At 56.3% G+C, this 19,749-nt stretch overlaps 1 protein-coding gene across 1 annotated transcript; it reads right to left on the bottom strand.

The window, feature by feature from the left end:
• Positions 1-252: 252 nt before the first annotated feature.
• Positions 253-13,923, bottom strand: BCAM (basal cell adhesion molecule (Lutheran blood group)). Its single transcript, XM_054463626.2, has 15 exons — positions 13,751-13,923; positions 11,395-11,516; positions 9,983-10,211; positions 9,826-9,896; positions 9,011-9,107; positions 8,737-8,919; positions 8,068-8,204; positions 7,596-7,752; positions 3,154-3,269; positions 2,909-3,050; positions 2,594-2,730; positions 2,299-2,443; positions 2,063-2,207; positions 848-965; positions 253-754 (listed from the first exon to the last, which is right to left on the bottom strand). The coding sequence occupies exons 1-15, from the start codon at positions 13,830-13,832 to the stop codon at positions 749-751; spliced, it is 1,887 nt and encodes a 628-aa protein (XP_054319601.2). The 5' UTR covers positions 13,833-13,923; the 3' UTR covers positions 253-748.
• Positions 13,924-19,749: the final 5,826 nt, after the last annotated feature.

Here is a 19,749-nt window from a genome sequence, read left to right as displayed (position 1 = left end):
CTTGAACTCCCGGCCTGAAGCCACCCTCCAGTGTCAGCCTCTTAAAGTGCTGGGATTACAGGTGTGAGTCACCACCACTGGGATTACAGGAATGAACCACGGCGCCTAGCCCTGTCTCATTTCTTTCTCCATGACATCAGGCGTCTTCCTAGGTCTTGCAAGGGGGTGGACGGGGGTGCAGCTGAGAGGGGGGAATCACCTGCATCGCCCTTCCCCTCCCTACTCCCAGAGGAAGCTCTGGCCACAGGATAGTGTCGATGTGACAAACAGCATTTATTCCAGACTCCAGTGTCCACAGATGATGGGGTGGGGCAGAGGTAGGGCGGGGGCAGGAGCGGGACCAGGGGCGGGGTGGGGGCGGGAATCCAGTGTCAGACTCTGCAGCAAGATGTCAGGTGGGGGGACCAGCAAGGGAGGCGGGAGGTAAAAATAGCTCCGGCCAGGCGACCCTCGGAGCCTTGTCCCAGGCCGGGCCCTGGGCTTAGGTCCAGGAGCTATTCTGGGGCCTGGGAGAGTCACATTCCCTGGAGGAAGGCCCCCTCCTACCCACCCACCCTCCCTCTCCTTCCCTCCCGGAGGCAGGCAGCCACTATGGGTCCCTGCCTTGCCGGCAGAGGAAGGAAGGGAGGGCTGGGCAGGGAGAGGGAAGAGGGAAGAGGGAAGGCGGGGGCGGGCATGGCGTGAGCAGGGCTGGTTCTCTGATGCCTGCAGCTCCAGGTCCAGGAACAGCCTCTAGGAGGTTCTTGGCTCAGCACTGGGGAGCGGATGGAGAGGTCAGCCTGTGCCCACGGGCGTGCTCCACTGCCCAGCAGGTCCCTCTCACCAGGGGGCCCAGGCCCTCACCCACCTCGTCTCTGAAGCCCCCGATGCCACCCCTGGCTCCTCCTGAGGCACCTCCCATGAGAAGGCCAGTCTGCTCTGGCTGCTCCGACCCTGAGTGGCTCAGCTCTGGCTCCCCTGGCGGCCTGTGGGGAGGAGGCAGCGGGCGGAGGCGTCGTGTTGGAGGTGCACACGGCAGGGGGAGGAACTGAGGATGGGGGTGGGTGGGACTAGGATGCGGCTGGGGATGGAGGTGAGGATGGGGTTGTGCTGGGCGGAGATGGCATAGAGATGGGGTAGGGGCTGGTAATGGCACTGGGGTTAGGGTTGGGCATGGGGACGCAGATGCTATTGGGGTTGGAGATGGGAATGTAGCTGGAGTTGGCTTTGGGATCAGTCTGGGATGGTTATGGATTGGAGGTGAGGACAGCCGTGTGGTTAGGGCTGGAGACAAAGTTAGATGAGGAGGGGCTTGGGGAGGCTTAGAGGTTGGATTTGGAGTCAGGAATGGGGACAAGATTGGGGATGGGGACATGGGTGAAGTTGGCTTCGGGATGGTGGAGGACTAGGGTTGGGAAATGGCTAGGTGAGGGCTGGATGGTGAGAGATGGGATTGGAGGATAAATTGGAGTTAAGGGTGAGCTCAGGGGGATGATGGGTGTTGGGGCTGGAGGTTGGGGATGTGGCCAGGGCTGGAGAGGAGCTTAGATGAGGATGGTTTGAAGGGGGTTATGGATTGGAGTTGACGGGAGATTGGGGGCAGGGATGGGATTGGAGACAGGCATGGAGTTGGGGATGAGGCTGAGCTAGGGGCAGGAGAGGAGATTAGGGAAGGGGATGGTGTTGAGTTTGGCTTGGGGATGGGTTTGGGAATGGCCCTGGGTTGGGTTTGGGGCTGTAATTGGGGATGAGGATGAGTTGGGGATGGCTGTGGATTAGTCCGGGTTGGGTTTGGGGCTGTAGTTGGGGATAAGGATGAGCTGGGGATGGCTGTGGATTAGTCTGAGGTTGGGTTTGGGGCTGTAGTTGGGGATGAGGATGAGCTGGGGATGGCTGTGGATTAGTCTGGGGTTGGGTTTGGGGCTGCAGTTGGGGATGAGGATGGGTTGGGGATGGAGGTGGATGTGGTGGGATGCGGGGTGGAGGATAAGATGTGGTTTAGGTTGGTTATGGGTTGAGCTTGGGGTTGAGGGTGGGGATGGGGTTAAGCTATAGTGGTCATTGCAGATAGCAGGCCACTCACGGAGCCCCCTTCTCCCGCCGCCGGCGGCAGCAGGGGCCCCCTTTGCGTCTCATGCAGTAGAAGACAGCAACGACGAGGAGCAGGAGGCCCACACTGACGGCCACGGCCATGACGGCCACTCCAGCCTGGGAGGTCTGGGGGCTCACTGCAGGGACAGGATGGAGAGAGGCGCGGGTCAGGCAGTGGGCTCTGTCTGCCCCACACCCGGCTCCTCTGCCACCACCTCAGTCACTCACCAGTGCCGAAGTGGAAGACATGGCGCTTGTTCCCGTGGGGGTTGGAGGCTTCACAGGAGATGCCATCGCGGCTCAGGGCACTGGTTACTTTCAGGGTCAGAGAGCTGCTCACCCAACCCTGCCGTCCGGGGATTGGCTCTGCGGGCTGTGGAGGCTCTGATCAGGCCCCGGCTGGTGGGGTCAAGGGGTGGGGGCAAGGGCAGAGGTGAAAGACGTCCAGTCTCCCAGGAAGTGGGAAGGAGGTGATACTTGGATGAGTGAGAGGGGGCTCAGGGTGGAGAGGAAGGTCCCTTACGCTGCCCCCCAGTTGGCTCCAGCTGAGTTTGGGGTCTGGATGGCCGCGGGCGGAGCAGATGAGTGTGACTTCGTCTCCTTCCCTCCAGCTGCCATCTGCTTTGGGCTCTATTTCCGCTGTCCTTAGCTCTGGCGAGCCTGTGGGTGGTGGGGATGGGAAGAAAGTGAAGGGAGAGGAGGGAGAGAGAGAAGAGAGGAATCGAGCAGAAGACGGAGTCCCCAGCCAGGGACTCAGGGACTCATCCTGTTTATCCAGGTCCCACACCCCACACTATCCCATCCCCATCCAAGCCCACCCCCTCCCTGCCCCCTGAACCTTGGACCAGCAGCGTGAAGTTCTGGGTGCGGCTGAGGACCGGGACTGTGGGCAGGGAGGCCTCACATATGTAGGTGCCATTGGAATCGAAGGTGATAGAACTGAGCGACAGCATGGGGCCATCGCCCAGGGGAGTGGAGTCCTGGGAAGGGCAGAGGAGGAGGAGGACGCTGTGAGAGGGCGAGGATAGAGGGGAGAGAGGAGGGTGCGAGTGCAGGGCCCGAGGGGGCTCCTTTCCCTCTCACCTTGGTCCAGCGTTGGGCAGGGGTGGGCAGGCCGTGCACGGAGCAGTTCACGACTGCACTGCTGTTTAGAGGTAAGGAAAGCACCTTCCCCTCGCTGAGCTCCAGGGGGTCCAGATCTGCAGTGGGGGACAGTCTGTCACTCTTCCCAGACCGCCACTCACTCAATTAGGGGCTCTCCAGGGAAGGTCGGGGGTGCAAACATGAATGGACAGTTGGAAGCTGAGAACAGCAAGTAATCCTCCTGGTTTACCCCATCTCCATGATATCTCCATTCTCCCATCCAGGCTCTCCAACCAAAAATCTAGCAGTCTAACCCCAAAATTGACATGCCCAAGTCAATTACTTTTCTTCAGAGCTGACATCTGAGCCCAAGGTTAATGAATAACCTTAGGTGTGGGAGGTGTCCCTTCTGTGACTTTAGCACCTGAACCTTTTGCTCAAACCCCAACCTGTGGGGTAACCTCCCTGTTACCCCCAAACATCTTTTCTGCAAAGTTTTGTTTTTGAATAGAGACAAGGTGTTGCTATGTTGGCCAGGCTGGGTCTCAAACTCCTGGCCTCAAGTGATCCTCCTGTCTTGACCTCCCAAAGCGCTAGGATCACAGGCGTGAGCCCCTGCTCCTGGTCTCAGCAAGTCTTTATCTGGTCTGCTCCCAGGACAAATCCTCTGGCTTCCTTCCATCTCTGGCCCCAGGTTTGACTGTCCCGGCCACCTCTTCACTAGCCTGCTCCTCCCTCTTGTCCATCCTCCACTGAGCAGCCAGAGAGACCTCTTTAAAACATCCACCGGTCAGGCCGGGTGTGGTGGCTCATGCCTATGACCCCAGCACTTTGGGAGGCCGAGGCGGGTGCATCACCTGATGTCAGGAGTTTGAGACCAGCCTGGTCACATGGTGAAACCCCATCTCTACTAAAAATCCAAAAGTTAGCTGGGCATAGTGGTGCATGCCTATAGTCCCAGCTACTTGGGAGGCTGAGGCAGGAGAATCGCTTGAACCCGGGAGGTGGAGGTTGCAGTGAGCCGAGATCGTGCCACTGCGCTCCAGCCTGGGTGACAGAGTGAGACTCTAACTCAAAAAAAAAACAAAAAAACAAAAAACCACCCACTGGTCATCCCTCCCCTCTGCATAAAACCCTGAAGTGGCTCCCCAGTACCCTTGGCATCCAGGCCAAACTTCTTGAGGGTGCCTAAAAGATGCTGCCGGGTCTGGCCCTCACCCATCTCTTGAACCATCTCCCACTCTTCCCCATTCCTCCTGTGCTCCCAGCTACCCCGTTCTCTTGCTATTTTTCTTGAGTAGACCAAGTTGGGGCCTGCCTCAGGGCCTTTGCACTTGCTCACTCTAATTGCAGTGCTCTTTTTGTAGCATCCTGCATTTCTTGTTTTTGTTTTTTTTTTTTTTTTTTTGAGAGTTTGGCTCTGTCTCCCAGGCTAGAAATGCAGTGGCAGGATCTCAGCTCACTGCAAGCTCTGCCTCCTGGGTTCATGCATTCTCCTGCCTCAGCCTCCCGAGTACCTGGGACTACAGGTGCCCGCCACCACACCCGGCTAATTTTTTGTATTTTTAGTAGAGACAGGGTTTCACTGTGTTAGCCAGGATGGTCTCAAACTCCTGACCTCATGATCTGCCTGCCTCGGCCTCCCAAAGTGCTGGGATTACAGGCGTGAGCCACTGCACCCGGCCAATTTCTTTTTTCTTTGAGACAGAATCTTGCTCTGTCACCCAGGCTGGAGTTCAGTGGCACGATCTCAGCTCACTGCAACCTCCGCCTCCCAGGATCAAGCGATTCTCCTGCCTCAGTCTCCTGGGTAGCTGGGATTACAGGCTCCAGCCATCATGCCTGGCTAATTTTTATATTTTTACTAGAGACACGGTTTCACCATGTTGGCCAGGCTGGTCTCGAACTCCTGACCTCAGGTGACCCACCTGTCTTGGCCTCCCAGAGTGCTGGGATTACAGGCGTGAGCCACCCTGCCTGGCTGCTCTCTGCTTTTCTGAGTCTCACTTAAATGTCTCTTCTCAGAGGCTTCCCTGACCTCCCCTGTTGTGGACACCCAGATCTTTCCTATAGCACAGAAGGACTTATTCCACCAGCTGCTGAGAAGGATGACAGCTGTCAGCCCGCAGCTGTCACCCCTCTCTGGGAACTGCCTCAGCTGCTGAGAGCCCCTTGCCTAGGGCCAGCACACCTCTGAGGACTGGTTGATGTAGGGGTTATTAAGGCCCAGCCCCCTCGCCCCAACTGGGGACAACTGTGAAGGGCCATCCTGGATTCCAAGTGCCCCGTGGGGCTGACCGAGGCCCTCTTTCTTTCTTTTATTTGTTTTTGAGATGGAGTCTCACTCTGTCGCCCAGGCTAGAGTGCAATGGCACGATCTCGGTTCACTGCAACCTCCGCTTCCTGGGTTCAAGCGATTCTCCTGCCTCAGGCTCCTGAGTGGCTGGGATTACAGGTGGGTGCCACCACACCAGGCTAACTTTTAGTAGAGAGGGTGTTTCACTATGTTGGCCAGGCTGGTCTCTAACTCCTGACCTCAGGTGATCCACCCACCTTGGCCTCCCAAAGTGTTGGGATTACAGGCATGAGCCCTGGGGCCCAGCCTACTTTTTTATTTTTATTTTTCCTGAGACGGGGTCTTTCTCTGTCGCTCAGGCTGGAGTGCAGTGGTACAATCTTGGCTCACTGCAGTTTCAACCTTCCAGACTCAAGCGATCCTCCCACCTGGGCCTCCGAGTAGCTGGGACTACAGGTGTGTGCCACTATGCCTGGCTAATTTTTAATTTTTTTTTTTTTTGTGCAAATGGGGTCTCCCTCTGTTGCCCAGGCTGGCCTCGAACTCCTGGGCTCAAACAATCCTCCTGCCTCGGCCTCTCAAAGTGCTGGGATTATAGGCATGAGCCACTGCACCCAGCCCGAGACCTTCCTTAGACTTCAATCCAACTTCTCCCCTTGCCAAATCTTGCTTCCTTTACCTCCGTAGACCCAAGAGGTGCGGAACCCGGGGTACTTCCCATAAACTTCTTGCCTGAAAACATCCAAGTCAGAATCTGCTTCCCAGGAAAGCAGACTGCAACACCCACCACCTAAAATAATCCCCTCTCCTGCTCTGTCTCACTGGTGCTATCACCTGTAGATACACTATTGTTATGAAAGGGCTTAGTTAGCATTTACCATCTGTCTCCCCTACTGAAATCACAGGGGTGGTCTGTCTTGTTCACAGATGTGTCCCCAGTGTCTGGCGCAGGGTCTACCCCAGGAAGGGATATGTAAGAAGTGCCAAGGGAGAATACAGCCTTTCCCCAGGGTCTGGATGCAAGTGAACTGAAAAGCGTTCTTAGAAGCCTGGGGTTCAAGGGATTGGTGAGAAATAGACGGTAGGGAGAATGGGCAGTGAAGGTAGGAACCAGAGGAGACTGGGGGGTGATGAGGAGATAGCCTTGACTGGGGAGAAGGATCAGCTAATGGTGGAGCTGGCCAGGTGGACCTTGAAGGCCGTGGTGAGACACCTGGGCTTCTCCCAAGGGTACTGGGGAGCCATGGCAGATTCTGAGCAGAGAAGGGTCAGGTTTGTGCTATGGAAAGAGCTCTCGACCAGATGTGGTGGCTCACTCCTGTAATCCCAGCACTTTGGGAGAGCAAGGCAGGAGGATAGCATGAGGAGTTTGAGACCAGCCTGGGCAACACAGCCAGGTCCTGTCCCTAGAAAAAAAAAAAAAAAAATTTAGCCAGGTGTGGTGGCATGTGCGCCTGTGGTCTCAGCTACTTGGGAGGCTGAGGCGGGAGGATCACTTGAGCCCAGGAGGTCAAGGCTGCAGTGAGCTGTGATTATGGCACTGCACTCGAGACTGGACAACAGAGTGAGACCCTATTTCTAAAAAAAAATAATAAAAATTAGAAAAAAAAAAGAGCTCTCTGGCTGCCTCGTGTGGGATAGATTAGAGAGGATGGTGGCGGGGGCTCAGAGAACCAGGAAAAACACAATAGAAATGCAGAGAAAGGCCAGGAGCAGTGGCTCACACCTGTAATCCCAGCACTTTGGGAGGCTGAGGGGGTGGATCACCTGAGGCCCGGAGTTCAAGACCAGCCTGACCAACATGGTGAAACCCCGTCTCTACTAAATACAAAAAATTAGCTGGGTGTGGTGACGCATGCCTGTAGTTCCAGCTACTTGGGAGGCTGAATCAGGAGAACTGCTTGAACCTGGGAGGTGGAGGTTGCAGTGAGCCAAGACTGCACCATTGCACTCCAGCCTAGGCTGCAAAAGCAAGACTCCATCACAGAAAAACAACAACAACAAAAAAAAACCCCAAGAAATGCAGAGAAAGGGTTGAAGGCAGAGTGTTTGGGATGACAGAGCAACTTCAGGGCTATAGGGAGGAGGGCACAGAGGCACTGATGCCAGGGCCCCTCCTGCCCGCCCCTTCCCCCAGGGATCTCACAGGCCACGCGCAGCTCCAGCGTCTTGGAGAGCTGCACGTCATCTGCCGCGTCGTAATCCTCCACTCTGCAGCCGTAGGTCCCGCTCTGGCCCCGGGTCACTCCCTCTAGGGTCAAGTTCCCCTCGAGATTCACATTCAGCACTTCCTCCTGCTCGTCCTGGGAGACGGGGGACGAGGAACCAGGCTCAGAAGCCACCCCGGTTCAGCAGGCTTATGCTAGGTCAGAAGCCACCAGGTTAGTGTCATGCTAAGCCAGAATCAGGGGTCAGGGGTCATCAAGTCAGGTGGCATGCTAAGTCCTGACTCTATCAAATCAGGGGTCAGAGGTCCTTTTAGTTCGTGGGCCACCAGATCAGGTGGCTGCCTAAACCATGGGGCCTCCCAGGTCCCACATTAGAAGACACGCAGGTTAGTAGGTCACAGAGGTCAGGGGCTGGGGGGTGGATCCCAGAGGGACCCTTGGGTGGGTCACCTGAAGGCGGAAAAGCGTATACTCCGGGCTGGGGCTGCCGTCCCCCCGGCAGAGCAGCTGGACAGTGTCACCCTCGCGTACCCAGCCTGCTGGGGTGGACGGGCTGCCCACCCAGAACTGCACGTGCTCCGTGGGATCTAAGGGAAGGGCAGGGAGATGGGAATTGTGATCAGGGGAAGGGTCAAGGCTAGAGGACAGGCGAGAGGTCAGCCCTGCATCCCAGGTGAGGGCTATGGCGGGTCAAAGGTTAGGGGTCATAGGTTTCAAGGCTCAGGTTCACACTTATTCTGAGTGCCAGAGTTCAGAGGTTGAAATAAACTAAGAGTATAGGTCAAGAGTCAGAGGTCAGTATGGGCAACGGGTCAGTGTGAGACGTGGAGCCAGATGTCATAGGGGGACCCGATTCAGTGTGAGAAGGTGGAAAGCACCCTTTAGTCATAAACTCCATGGGGTCCAGGGTGCTAAGTGGAGGTCGGAGGTCAGAGGTCAGGATGGGGCTTGTGCGACCAATTGAGGTCAGAGGTCAGTGGCCAGCACTAGCACAATTTTTTTTTAGCATGAAGTAGGGAGGCAGAGGGTCAGAGGGGAGTGTGAGGCCACCGGGTGGAGGGTCAGGCCTCATGAGGTGTGGAGCCTGAGGTCAGAGGTCAAAGGCCAGCACAGACTCACAGTGCAGGGTGAGGTGGAAGGTGGGGCTGTCCAGGCGGCCGTGGCGGCCCTCGGGCAGGCTGTAGTGGGCAGTGCAGTGGAAGCTGGCATCTCGGTCATCCTTGTGGAGCCGCAGGTAGAGGGTGCTGGTGAGGGACAGCAGGCCAGAGGCCTCCCGGACCGTGCGACTGGTCATGTAGCCCTCTGGGAGAGATGAGGGGAGGTGGCAGTCAGCCAGGCCCTAGCCCCGCCACCCACCCCAGCCCACGTCCCGCCACGCTCCCGCGCTGCTCACCTGAGTTCATCTCTACGGGCACCTCCAGGCGCTGCCCGTTGCGATACCATGTGATCTTGGGGGCCGGGTTCCCATTCCGGCTGTTGCAGATGGCGATCTGAGGCAGACACAGGCATGGCCCTGGGCTCGAAGCTGGGACTCTGAAGTCGGGGCTCCTCTCTCAGGAGTTCTCCCCACTCAGACTCAGGAGCCGGGCTCCTAACTCCCGACTCTCCCAGGACCCAGGAGTCTGAATTCCTAGTCCCCGACTCAGACTAAAGACTCCAGGCCTCCAGCACCATGCTCCAGGGACCAAGGATTCTGGGTCCCCCAGCTCTCTCCTTCCCAGGACACAGGAGTCTTCCCCCTCTGCCCCTCCTTTTTTTTTCTTTTCTTTCTCTTTTCTTCTTCTTCTTCTTCTTTTTTTTTTTTTTTGAGACGGAGTATTGCTCTGTGGCCCAGGCTGGAGTGCAGTGGTGTGATCTTAGCTCACTGTAGCCTCTGCCTTCTGGGTTCAAGTGATTCTCCTGCCTCAGCCTCCTGAGCAGCTGGGATTACAGTTGCACACCACCACGCCCGGCTAATTTTTGTATCTTTAGTAGAGACGAGGTTTCATTATGTTGGCCAGGCTGGTCTGGAACTCCTGACCTCAGGTGATCCACCTGCCTCTGCCTCCCAAAATGCTGGGATTATAGGCATGAGCCACCTCGTCTGGCCTTACCCCTCCTCCTTTATTACCCAGGGGTCCCCAGCCGCTCCTCCCTCAGACCCAGGAGTCCAGGGCCCTGTCCCCTCCTCCTCCAGGACCCTGGGACCAAGGTCCACCTGAGAGGTACCTCCTGGGCAAAGTCCTCCATCACAGACAGTGTCCCTTTGTTGGGGGAGACCTCAGTGGCCTCTGGCTTTGCTGTGAAAAAGACGTTCATGTCAGGAGCCCCTGCCCTGCGCCCCTCCCTGCCTGCCTCCCTTCAGGGGATGCCCGTGGACACTTACCAAACACGTTGAGCCGCGCGGTGGCCTCAGCAGTGCCTGCCGCCCCTGCCCTCACCACGCACACATAGTCTCGCTCGTCGCCCACCTGGGCCTCAGCCAGCACCAGGCGCCCCTGGGAGTCCAGCTGGTATGGGGGACTGCGGCCCCGGGTGTCGTGCATTGTGACCTGGAGCTCAGAGCCCTGCATCTCGGCGGAGGCTAGGCGGGGGCGAGCTCCCGAGCGGTCGGTCTGTGGGTGCGGGGCAGGCTCTCAGCTCCGGGTGTCCCAGCACTCCTCAGTCTCTCTCTCTCTGGGCCCTTTCTTTCTGCAGCTCCTGGCTCTGCCTGTTTTCCTCTTGTTATGGGTCTCCCTGGTCCCTCTGTCCCTCCCCACCTTCTCTTGCCCCCATTCCCTATCAGTTCTTGATTTTTCCTGTCTCCTTTTCTCCATCTCATTCCGGTCCCATCCCTCCTCCTCTCTGTCTCTCCCTCTCCCGCTTGTCTCTCATTTTCTCTCCTTTTTTTTTTTTTTTTTTTTTTTTTTTGAGATGGAGTCTTGCTCTGTCGCCTGGCTGGAGAGCGGTGGCTCAATCTCGGCTCACTGCAACCTCCACCTCCCAGGTTCAAGCGATTCTCCTGCCTCAGCCTCCTGAGTAGCTGGGATTACAGGCACATGCCATCACGCCCGGCTAATTTTTGTATTTTTAGTAGAGACGGGGTTTCACCATGTTGGTCAGGACGGTCTTGATCTCTTGACCTCATGATCCACCCACCTTTGCCTCCCAAAGTGCTGGGATTACAGGCGTGAACCACCGTGCCTGGCCTTCTCTCCTCTTTAGTCCTCCCTGACCCCTCGAGTCTCCTGCTTTCTTTTTTTCTTTCTTTTTCTTTTTGAGATGGAGTTTTGCTCTTTTTGCCCAGGGTGGAGTGCAGTGGCATGATCTCGGCTCACTGAAACCTCCGCCTCCCAGGTTCAAGCGATTCTCCTACCTCAGCCTCCTGGGTAGCTGGGATTACAGATGCCCGCCACCACACCCGGCTAATTTTTGTATTTTTGTAGAGACAGGGTTTCGCCATGTTGGCCAGGCTGGTCTCGAACTCCTGACCTCAGGTGATCCACCCGCCTGGACCTCCCAAAGTGCTGGGATTACAGGCGTGAGCCACCGCGCCCGGCTTCTGCTTTCTTGGTATCTGTCTCTGTTCTCTCTCTCAAGAGCCTGCAGTCCAGAGCAGGTCAATGTCACTCTAGACTCGGCTGTGCCTAGACATCGGGCACCTTGCAGATCCCTTCTCCTCGGTGGGACTCAGTGACCCCATCTGTAACAAGGAGTGTGGCTTGGTGGATCTCTACAGGCCTTAGGCACTGATGAGAGAATGAACCTTTGCTGTCCTGCTGTGCCCTGACTCCAGGCCCCCCAGCCCCAAGCACTCACAAGGAACCATTCCAGCATATAATGGTCGTGGGTTCCCGTAGGGGTGCAGTCCAGAATGACAGACTTTCCTCGCATCACCTCCACCAGCGGGGGCACAGACAAGCGCACCTCCGCCTGGGCATCTGCAAGAGGGCAACTGAGCTATCGTTCACCACACCAACAGGAAGAGCCCTCCAGACAGGGTCCCCTCTCCCCCAGGACACAAGCATCCAGGTCCCAGCCCCTCCTCCCTCAGACCCAGGAGTCCAGGTGCCAGCCCTTCCTCCCTCAGACCCAGGAGTCCAGGCCCCAGCCCCTCCTCCCTCAGACCCAGGAGTCCAGGCCCCAGCCCCTCCTCCCTCAGACCCAGGACTCTGGGCCCCTGTCCCCTCCTCCCTCAGACCCAGGAATCTAGGCCCCAGCCCCTCCTCCCTCAGACCCAGGAGTTTAGGCCCCATCCCTCCTCCCTCAGACCCAGGAGTCCAGGCCCCAGCCCCTCCTCCATCAGACCCAGGAATCTGGGCCCCTGTCCCCTCCTCCCTCAGACCCAGTAGTCTAGGCCCCAGCCTCTCCTCCCTCAGACCCAGGAGTCTAGGCCCCAGCCCCTCCTCCCTCAGACCCAGGAGTCCAGGCCCCAGCCCCTCCTCCCTCAGACCCAGGAGTCCAGGCCCCAGCCCCTCCTCCCTGAGATCCTTTCACCCTTCATCCCTTCTCCTGCATCTCTGGGTCTCAAATCCATCTCTCCCTGCGCTTGCAGAGCTCAGGGATCCTCTTCTGGGCTGCACAGGGCCCTGTGGCCTCCACTGAACACTCCTGGGGTAATACTGCACCGGCCCTTGCTTCTCCCAACAGAGCACACGCCACCCCCCAGGGCAGGGCCAGGCCTGGCTCAGCCATTCGCCTCCAGCACCCTGGGCAGGGCCACCTCCGTGATGATGGATAAATGTCTCTCTCCATCCTGGTCTCCACCTTTGCGTGTGTCTCTCCTCTTGGGTCTCCATCTCTGTCCCTGTCTCTGCCTCTCTCTGCACCTGCACCACTCAGTCCCTGGGTCTCTTCCGCTCTCCCATGAGTGAGGGGCTGGGGTGTGGGCTGCGGCTGGGCCCGGAGCTTAGTCGGGATGGGTGTGTGGGGGCGGTGAGGGGGGACAGGGCTGGGCAGGTTTCAGGAATGTGGGAGGGACAGGCTGGCTGAGACCTGCCCGGCCTGGAGCCAGAGCCCCCAACCGCTTCTTGGCCCCCCTCTCCGTTTGATACAACAGCAAAAGGGATAAGTTGAGTCATCTTGCAACAGGATAAGGTTGAGGCCCAGGATCTTGGGAAGCTGGGCACCTGGACTCCTGGGATCAGAGGGAAGAGGAGGCTGGGGCCTGGTGGAGTAGTTCTTGTAGAAAAACCACCACCCTCCTTCGCCCTCTGGGCTGGCATCCTGGCATCAGCTCTCAGTGCTTCTTAGAAACTCCCTTCCCTTCTCTGCTCAATCTGGCCCAGCCCTACCCCTGGGGACCCACTGTTGACCATGAGTGTGCCAGGGGCCTGGATTCCCAAGCACTCACCTCTGGCCCCAGCCTGTCCCCAGGGAGGGGTGACGGGGTCCAGGCTGGTGCCTAAGGCTGGGTCTGAGCTGCAGACAACAAGTGGAGGCAGAGTTCCTCTCTCTTCCCCAGTCTCTCTCATCTCTCTGTCCCTCTGTCCCCAGCACCCCCACCCCCATCCCCCAGCCCCGGGCCTTCTCTCCTTCTATCCCCATGCAGGTGTGTAAATGTAGCTGAGGCCCCAGGAAGGGGGCCTGTCACTTGGAAACACTTTGTTCCACTGTCACTGCCCGGGGCTGGTGCTCCAGCCCTTTCCTGAGGGAGGCGGGTTCTTTATACTGGACTCTGGAAACTCCTAAATATGCATGGATCACTGGTGTGGGGACACATGGTCCTTGCTTCTCTAAGGGGTCCCTGGACCTCTCAAAACTTGAGGACCTTTGAGGGAGGAAGCCCTGGGGTTTTGATCCTCTGTGCCCTGGGGGAAGCTATTCTAGCCACTGGAGGCCTGGACTCCTGGGTCTGAGGAAAGAGGGGCTGGGGGCCCAGAGTCCAGGGTCTGAGGGAGGAGGCAGGTGGGACCCAGATTCCAGGGTGCTGAGTGGGAAGGGGGCTGATTTCTCTGGTTGTCTCTGATCCACCGCCTGGGTATCCCCAGCTCTCCTGCCTGGCTGTCCCCAGATCTCTCACTGGAAGGCGTACCTTCCAACACTCCCATATCCCTCCTCCTCGGGGTCCCCACATTTCGCTTCCTGGGGTCAGGGTAAAGCCCTTTCTCCTCGCTTTCCCGGGGTCCCCAGGGGCCTCCCGCCAGTCCCACCTTGCCCACAGCCCGAGCCATACCTGGGCACGCCGCCAGCAGGACTGCGAGCAACAGCAGCCGCAGGGCCCCGCGCGCCTGGGCCGGTGCGTCCGGGGGCTCCATGTTCACGGCGGCGGCGGAGACTGAGCCCTGGCTGCAGCTTGGCCGCTGCGGGGCTCGGAGCCAGAGGCCCCGCCCCCGGCAGCCCCGCCCCACCCCGCCCTCCAGGCCCCCCTCGTCCCCCCATGCCCGGGCGCGGGGCCAAGACCTCCCACTGCCCGGAGCGGACCTCCCGGTGCACGGGGCCAGGCTCGGGGCTCGTCCGCCCCCAAGCCTAGGGCTGTCCGGGCTTACTGACCAGCGCCTGCAGCGGGAGGCCTGATCGACCAGTGTAGCCAGTGACCCGAGCTGGGATCTCACCAGGCAATCGCGGACCCTCTCCTCGTTATTCTGACCAGGGGCCTTGGGGACTTGTCCCCACTGTGACCAGCAACCTGGGCTGGCATTGTCGATTTTAACCAGAGGACCCCACTGCAACCTGTGGCCTGCGATGGCCTCTCCCAGTGTAACTAATGGCCCCAAGCGTGGCGTCCGAGTGGCCTGCACTGGCCTCTCCCAGTCCAACCAGCGACCCCCGCAGCCTGACCAGTGGCCCCCAGCAGCTGCTCCCAGTATGCCCGGAGATATTTTCCCCTGTGGTCAGTACTCTGGGCTGCTTTCCTCGTCTGACCAGTAGCCTGGAATCAACCGGTTTAATCTCTTATCTTCAATGGTCTTCAAATCCAGGTCCTCCTAGGCCGCTTTGATGATGGGGCTGGGGGTGGGGTACGGGGTGCCCTCTCTGCTTGCTCACCCATGGAAGGCCCTCCCACTCTTCCCCCTATCCAGGGAATCCCAGGAATGCCACCCTCCCTTCCTCCTTCCCGCTCTCTCCTTCATTCCCTCCCAACCTTGTGGGGAGGGGAGGAGTCAGGCTGACCAGAGCAGGTGCCGGTGCCGAGGGCAGGGGAAGAGGCCAGGGCACCTGCGGGGAAGTGGGAGGAGTCCAGCCACTGCTAGGAAGGGTGGGTCACAGGTCCGACTGCCCAAGGCCCCTACAGGCCAGGTCAGACTGGGACAAAATCCCCCACTAGATGTCACTAGTTGCCCAGGACAGTGGTCAGAACGTGGGAGCGTGGGGGGTCGCTGGCCACACTGGAGAGGTTCCCCAGGATTCTGATCAGCCTGGGGGTTGAGGTAGCCCTGGAGCTGGGCTTTGCCTGCTCAGACACACAGAGAAGGCTTGGATTACAGGTCAGCCTGGGAGTTATTAGACTGGTCAAGGTTACTTTATCCATTGGTCACACAGGAGAGCAACTTTTTTTGTTTTTGTTTTTGTATTTGTTTTTGTTTTTGACAGAGTCTCGCTCTGTTGCCCAGCCTGGAGTGCAGTGGGCGCAATCATAGCTCACTGAAACCTCAACCGCCTGGGCTCAAGCAATCCTTCCACTTCAGCCTCCCAAGTAGCTGTGACTATAGGCTTGTGCTACCATGCCCAGCTAATTTTTGTATTTTTTTGGTAATAGAAACAGGGTATTACTATGTTGCCCAGGCTGGTCTCCAACTCTTGGGCTCAAGTGATCCTCCCGCCTTCCAAAGTGCTGGGATTACAGGCATGAGCCACTGCATCCATCCTAGAGAGCAACTGTTACATTGGGAAAGATGACCTTTTAGGATTAGCTGTACCATCCCCTCCTCCAGGAAGTCCCCTCTGCCTTCCCTGGCTGGGTCAGGTTCCCCCTCTGGGCTCCCCCACCTGAACCCTGCACACTCTGGGGGTCCCTGGCTGGGGATGGGTCTGTCCCGCTCAGTGGACTGTGAGCCTGTGAGGGCAGGGCCAGGGATGTCTTGATCACTGTGGTGAGCTAAGGGCTCCTCCCCTGGGCACCCCGCCCAGCACAAGACCAGACACAGTGCAGGTGCTCAGGGAAGGTTTGCAAGGCACACAAGCTCACGTGCAGATTCCACCCAGACTGGAGCATCCCAGGATACACAATACGAACTCACTCATGGGGAATGCGGCGGCACTCCAAGACAGTCCCAGGTGCTGTCAAGCTCACACACTGTGAGCGCCGACACCCACACCCTAGCTCTTCTGTCCCCGGCCTGTGCACCTTCTGTTTGGGCTGGACCCTGGTACATGCCCTCTCAGCAGCCATCCCCCGCTTCCACCTCCCTCAAGAACCCAGCCAGCTGAGGCTGGGCGCAGTGGCTTACGCCTGTAATCCCAGCACTTTGGGAGGCTGAGGTGGGTGGATCACCTGAGGTCAGGAGTTCGAGACCAGCCTGACCAACATGGTGAAACCGCATCTCTACTAAAAATACAAAATTAGCTGGCCGTGGTGGCACATGCCTGTAATCTCAGCTACTCAGGAGGCTAAGAAAGGAGAATCGCTTGAATCTGGGAGGTGGAGGTTGCAGTGAGCTGAGATCGTGCCACTGCACTCCAGCCTGGGCAACAAGAGTGAAATTCTGTCTCAAAAAAAAAAAAAAAAAAAAAAAAAAGAAGAACCTAGCCATCTGAGGTTCTGGGTGAGGGAGGAGAACTCTATGGCACGTGTATGAAGGAGAAAAGTCAGAAACACCAAAACAGCAGCCGTGGCCCCTTGCAGACTTGCAGAAACTAGTCTTGTAACATCATCTGCCTTTGTCCCCTGTAATTTATTCTCACAAAACAGCCTGAAGAATTCCTTTTAAATGTGAATCAACTCATGACACTCTTCTTCCCCAGGGTCCTCCCGTGACTTCTGTCTCACTTAGGGTAAAAGCTGAGGTCCAGGTCAGCCGCAGGGACTCACGTCTGTAATCCCAGCAATTTAGAAGCCTGAGGCGGGAGGACTGCTTGAGCCCGGGAGTTTGAGACCAGCCTGGGCAACATAGTGAAACCCCGTCTCTACAAAAAAAAATATAAAAATGGCCGGGCATGGTGGCCCATGCCTGCAATCCCAGCACTTTGGGAGGCCGAGGTGGGCGGATCACCCGAGGTCAGGAGTTCGAGACCAGCCTGGCCAACATGGTGAAACCCCGTCTGTACTTAAAATAAAAAAATTAGCCGGGGGTTGTGGCAGGTGCCTGTAATCCCAGCTACTCGGGAGGCTGAGGCAGGAGAATTGCTTAAACCCAGGAGATGGAGGTTGCAGTGAGCCGAGATCGCACCATTGTACTCCAGCCTGGGGTACAAGAGTGAGACTTCGTCTCAAAAAAAAAAAAAAAAAAAAAATTAACTGGGCGTGGTGGTGCATGCGGGTAGTCCCAGCTAAACAGGAGGCTGAGGTGTGAGGATTGCTTGAGCCTGGGAGGTCAGAGTTGCAGTGAGCCATGATCGCACCACTGAACTCCAGCTTAGGTGACAGAGTGAGACCCTGTCTCAAATAAAATAAAATAAAATAAAATAAAATAAATAAAATGGCAACTCCTTTTATCCCAGCCACTCCTTATTTCTCTTATCTTACATTTTCCTTGGTAGCACTTATTGCTGTCAGATAAATTACATTTAGTTATTTGTTATTGTTATTCTTATCCAGAATTTAAGGTGCAAGAGAACAGTAACTTGTTTTTGTTCATCACTCTATCTCCAGTGTCTAGAACAGTGCTTGGCATAAGGAGGAGATGATGAGTAAATATTTGTGGACTGAATTAAATAACGTTCTAAGGCCAGGCGTGGTGGCTCATGCCTGTAATCCCAGCACTTTGGGAGGCCGAGATGGGCGGATCACGAGATCAGGAGTTTGAGACCAGCCTGGCTAACATGGTGAAACCCCATCTCTACTAAAAATATAAAAATTATCCAGACATGGTGGCACGTGCCTGTAATCCCAGCTACTCAGGAGGCTGAGGCAGGAGAATTGCTTGAACCTAGGAGGTGGAGGTTGCAGTGAGCTGAGATCATGCCACTGCACCCCAGCCTGGGTGACAGAGTGAGACTCAGTCTCAAAAAAAAAAAAAAAAAAGTTCTAATTCCATCCATGCTGCTGCAGGTATATATCCTCATATATTTTAACTAACAAGGCTTATCTTTTCTGAAACTCTGGGCTCAAGCGATCCTCCTAACTCAGCCTCCCAAAGTGCTGGGATTACAGGTGTGGGCCACCACGGTTGGCCAGACTTACCTTTTCATTGTTTTTGAGACAGAGTTTCACTCTTGTTGCCCAGGCTGGAATGCAATGGCGCGATCCTGGCTCACTGCAACCTCTGCCTCCCAGGTTCAAGTGATTCTCCTGCCTCAGCCTCCCAAGTAGCTGGGATTACAGGCATGCGCCACCATGCCCGGCTAATTTTGCATTTTTAGTAGAGACAGGGTTTCATCGTGTTGGCCAGGCTGGTTTCGAAACCCTAACCTCAGGTGATCCACCAGCCTCAGCCTCCCAAAATGTTGGGATTACAGGTGGGAGCCACAGCGCCCGGCTGACTTATCTTTTCTTGACCTTTTTTCCCATTATTTTTCACACAGTGTGTGACGATTAACTTTACAACTAGCTCACAGCTTGTGGAATATGGGGAGAATGACACATTTGGAGGGGAATGGTTCTTCCCTGATTCCAGTCTCAGATCTGGAACTATTGAAATTTTTTGTCTTGGGTGGCAGTGTGAATGCATTTTTGATTGTATGAGAGAGATGGTTGTGCAGGGAAAGTTTCGATAAGAACTTCTGCAAAGGGTCTATTGATATTGAACATTCAAAGCCAGCTGTGGTGGCTCATACCTACAATCCCAGCACTTTGGGAGGCTGAGGCAGGCGGATCACTTGAGCCCAGGCATTTGGGACCAGCCTGGACAACATGGCAAAACCCTATGTCTACAAAAAATACGTATTAACGGGGTGTGCTGGTGGTTTGTGCTTGTAGTCCCAGCTACTCGGGAGGCTGAGGTGGGAGGATCACTTGAACTGGGGAGATCAAAGCTGCAATGAGCCAAGATCGTGCTACTGCACTCCAGCCTGGGTGAAAGAGTTAGACCTTGTCTCAAAAACAAAACACAACAACAACAACAACAAAAAACAAAGGAGCGGGCTATAGTAGATATTTTGCCAGAAGGATTACCTATCATCTGCAGCCCCTTCACACATTTAAGGAAATTCCTACTGTCTGAAAGCCTCTGTTGCCCACTGTTGAAGCCAAAAAGAATGGATATTTGCTTTCCTGCATCTGTTGGAGCTAAGGTGACTTAAGCTTGGCAAATCCTTCCACACTTTGAATATCAGGAATTGGCCATCTCTTCCAGCCATGCAAGGCAGCTGGGACAGATTCTGTTTTCCAAAGACGGCTACAACAATCTCTTTCTTTTTTCTTTTTGAGACAGGGTCTTGCTCTGTCACCCAGGTTGGAGTGCAATGGCATGATCATGGCTCACTGCAGCCTCGTCCTCCAGGGCTCAAGCAATCCTCTCACCTCAGCCTCCTGGGTAGCTGTGAGTACAGGTGTGCACCACCACTCCTAGTTAAATCTTTTTTTTTTTTTGGTAGGAATGGGGTTTTGTCATGTCGCGACAGTGTCTTTCATCCCACATGTGTTTCCACAATCAGAGCCTGATACTCTTTCTATCAAGAGCTGGGGTCTATGGCACCCTCCTCTCTAATCTGTGCAGTTTGGTGACTTGCATGCAACCAACAGAATTCAGCTGAAGTGAAGTTGCGGAACTCCCAAAATGAGCTAGAAAAGGCCATGCAGCTTCTGCCTGGGTCTTCAGCGGCCATATAAAGTCTGACTACCTTGAGGCAGCCATGCTGTGGGGAAGCCCAAGCTGGCCAGTGCAGAGACCACATAGTGGGGGAGGCCCTGAGACCACAAAGAGACGCCCACTTGTCCAGCACCCCCAGCCGCCCTGTGGTAAGCATCACTGATTGCACCGTTGGTTTGCATTCTGAGCCGAAACAAACCAGCCACGCCTTTCTTCAAATCCCAGCCCACAGCAACCATGAGACTTAATGCAATGATTGCTGTCATTTGCGGCTAAGTTGTGAAGTGATTTATTACCAGCAACAGCTAATGAGAAGAGCAGCCAT

Source organism: Pongo pygmaeus, chromosome 20 (genome assembly GCF_028885625.2).
Source record: "Pongo pygmaeus isolate AG05252 chromosome 20, NHGRI_mPonPyg2-v2.0_pri, whole genome shotgun sequence".
Classification (NCBI taxonomy): domain Eukaryota; kingdom Metazoa; phylum Chordata; class Mammalia; order Primates; family Hominidae; genus Pongo; species Pongo pygmaeus.
The sequence above is the reverse complement of the archived record's forward strand: the minus strand, read 5'-3'. Positions and strand labels throughout refer to the sequence as shown.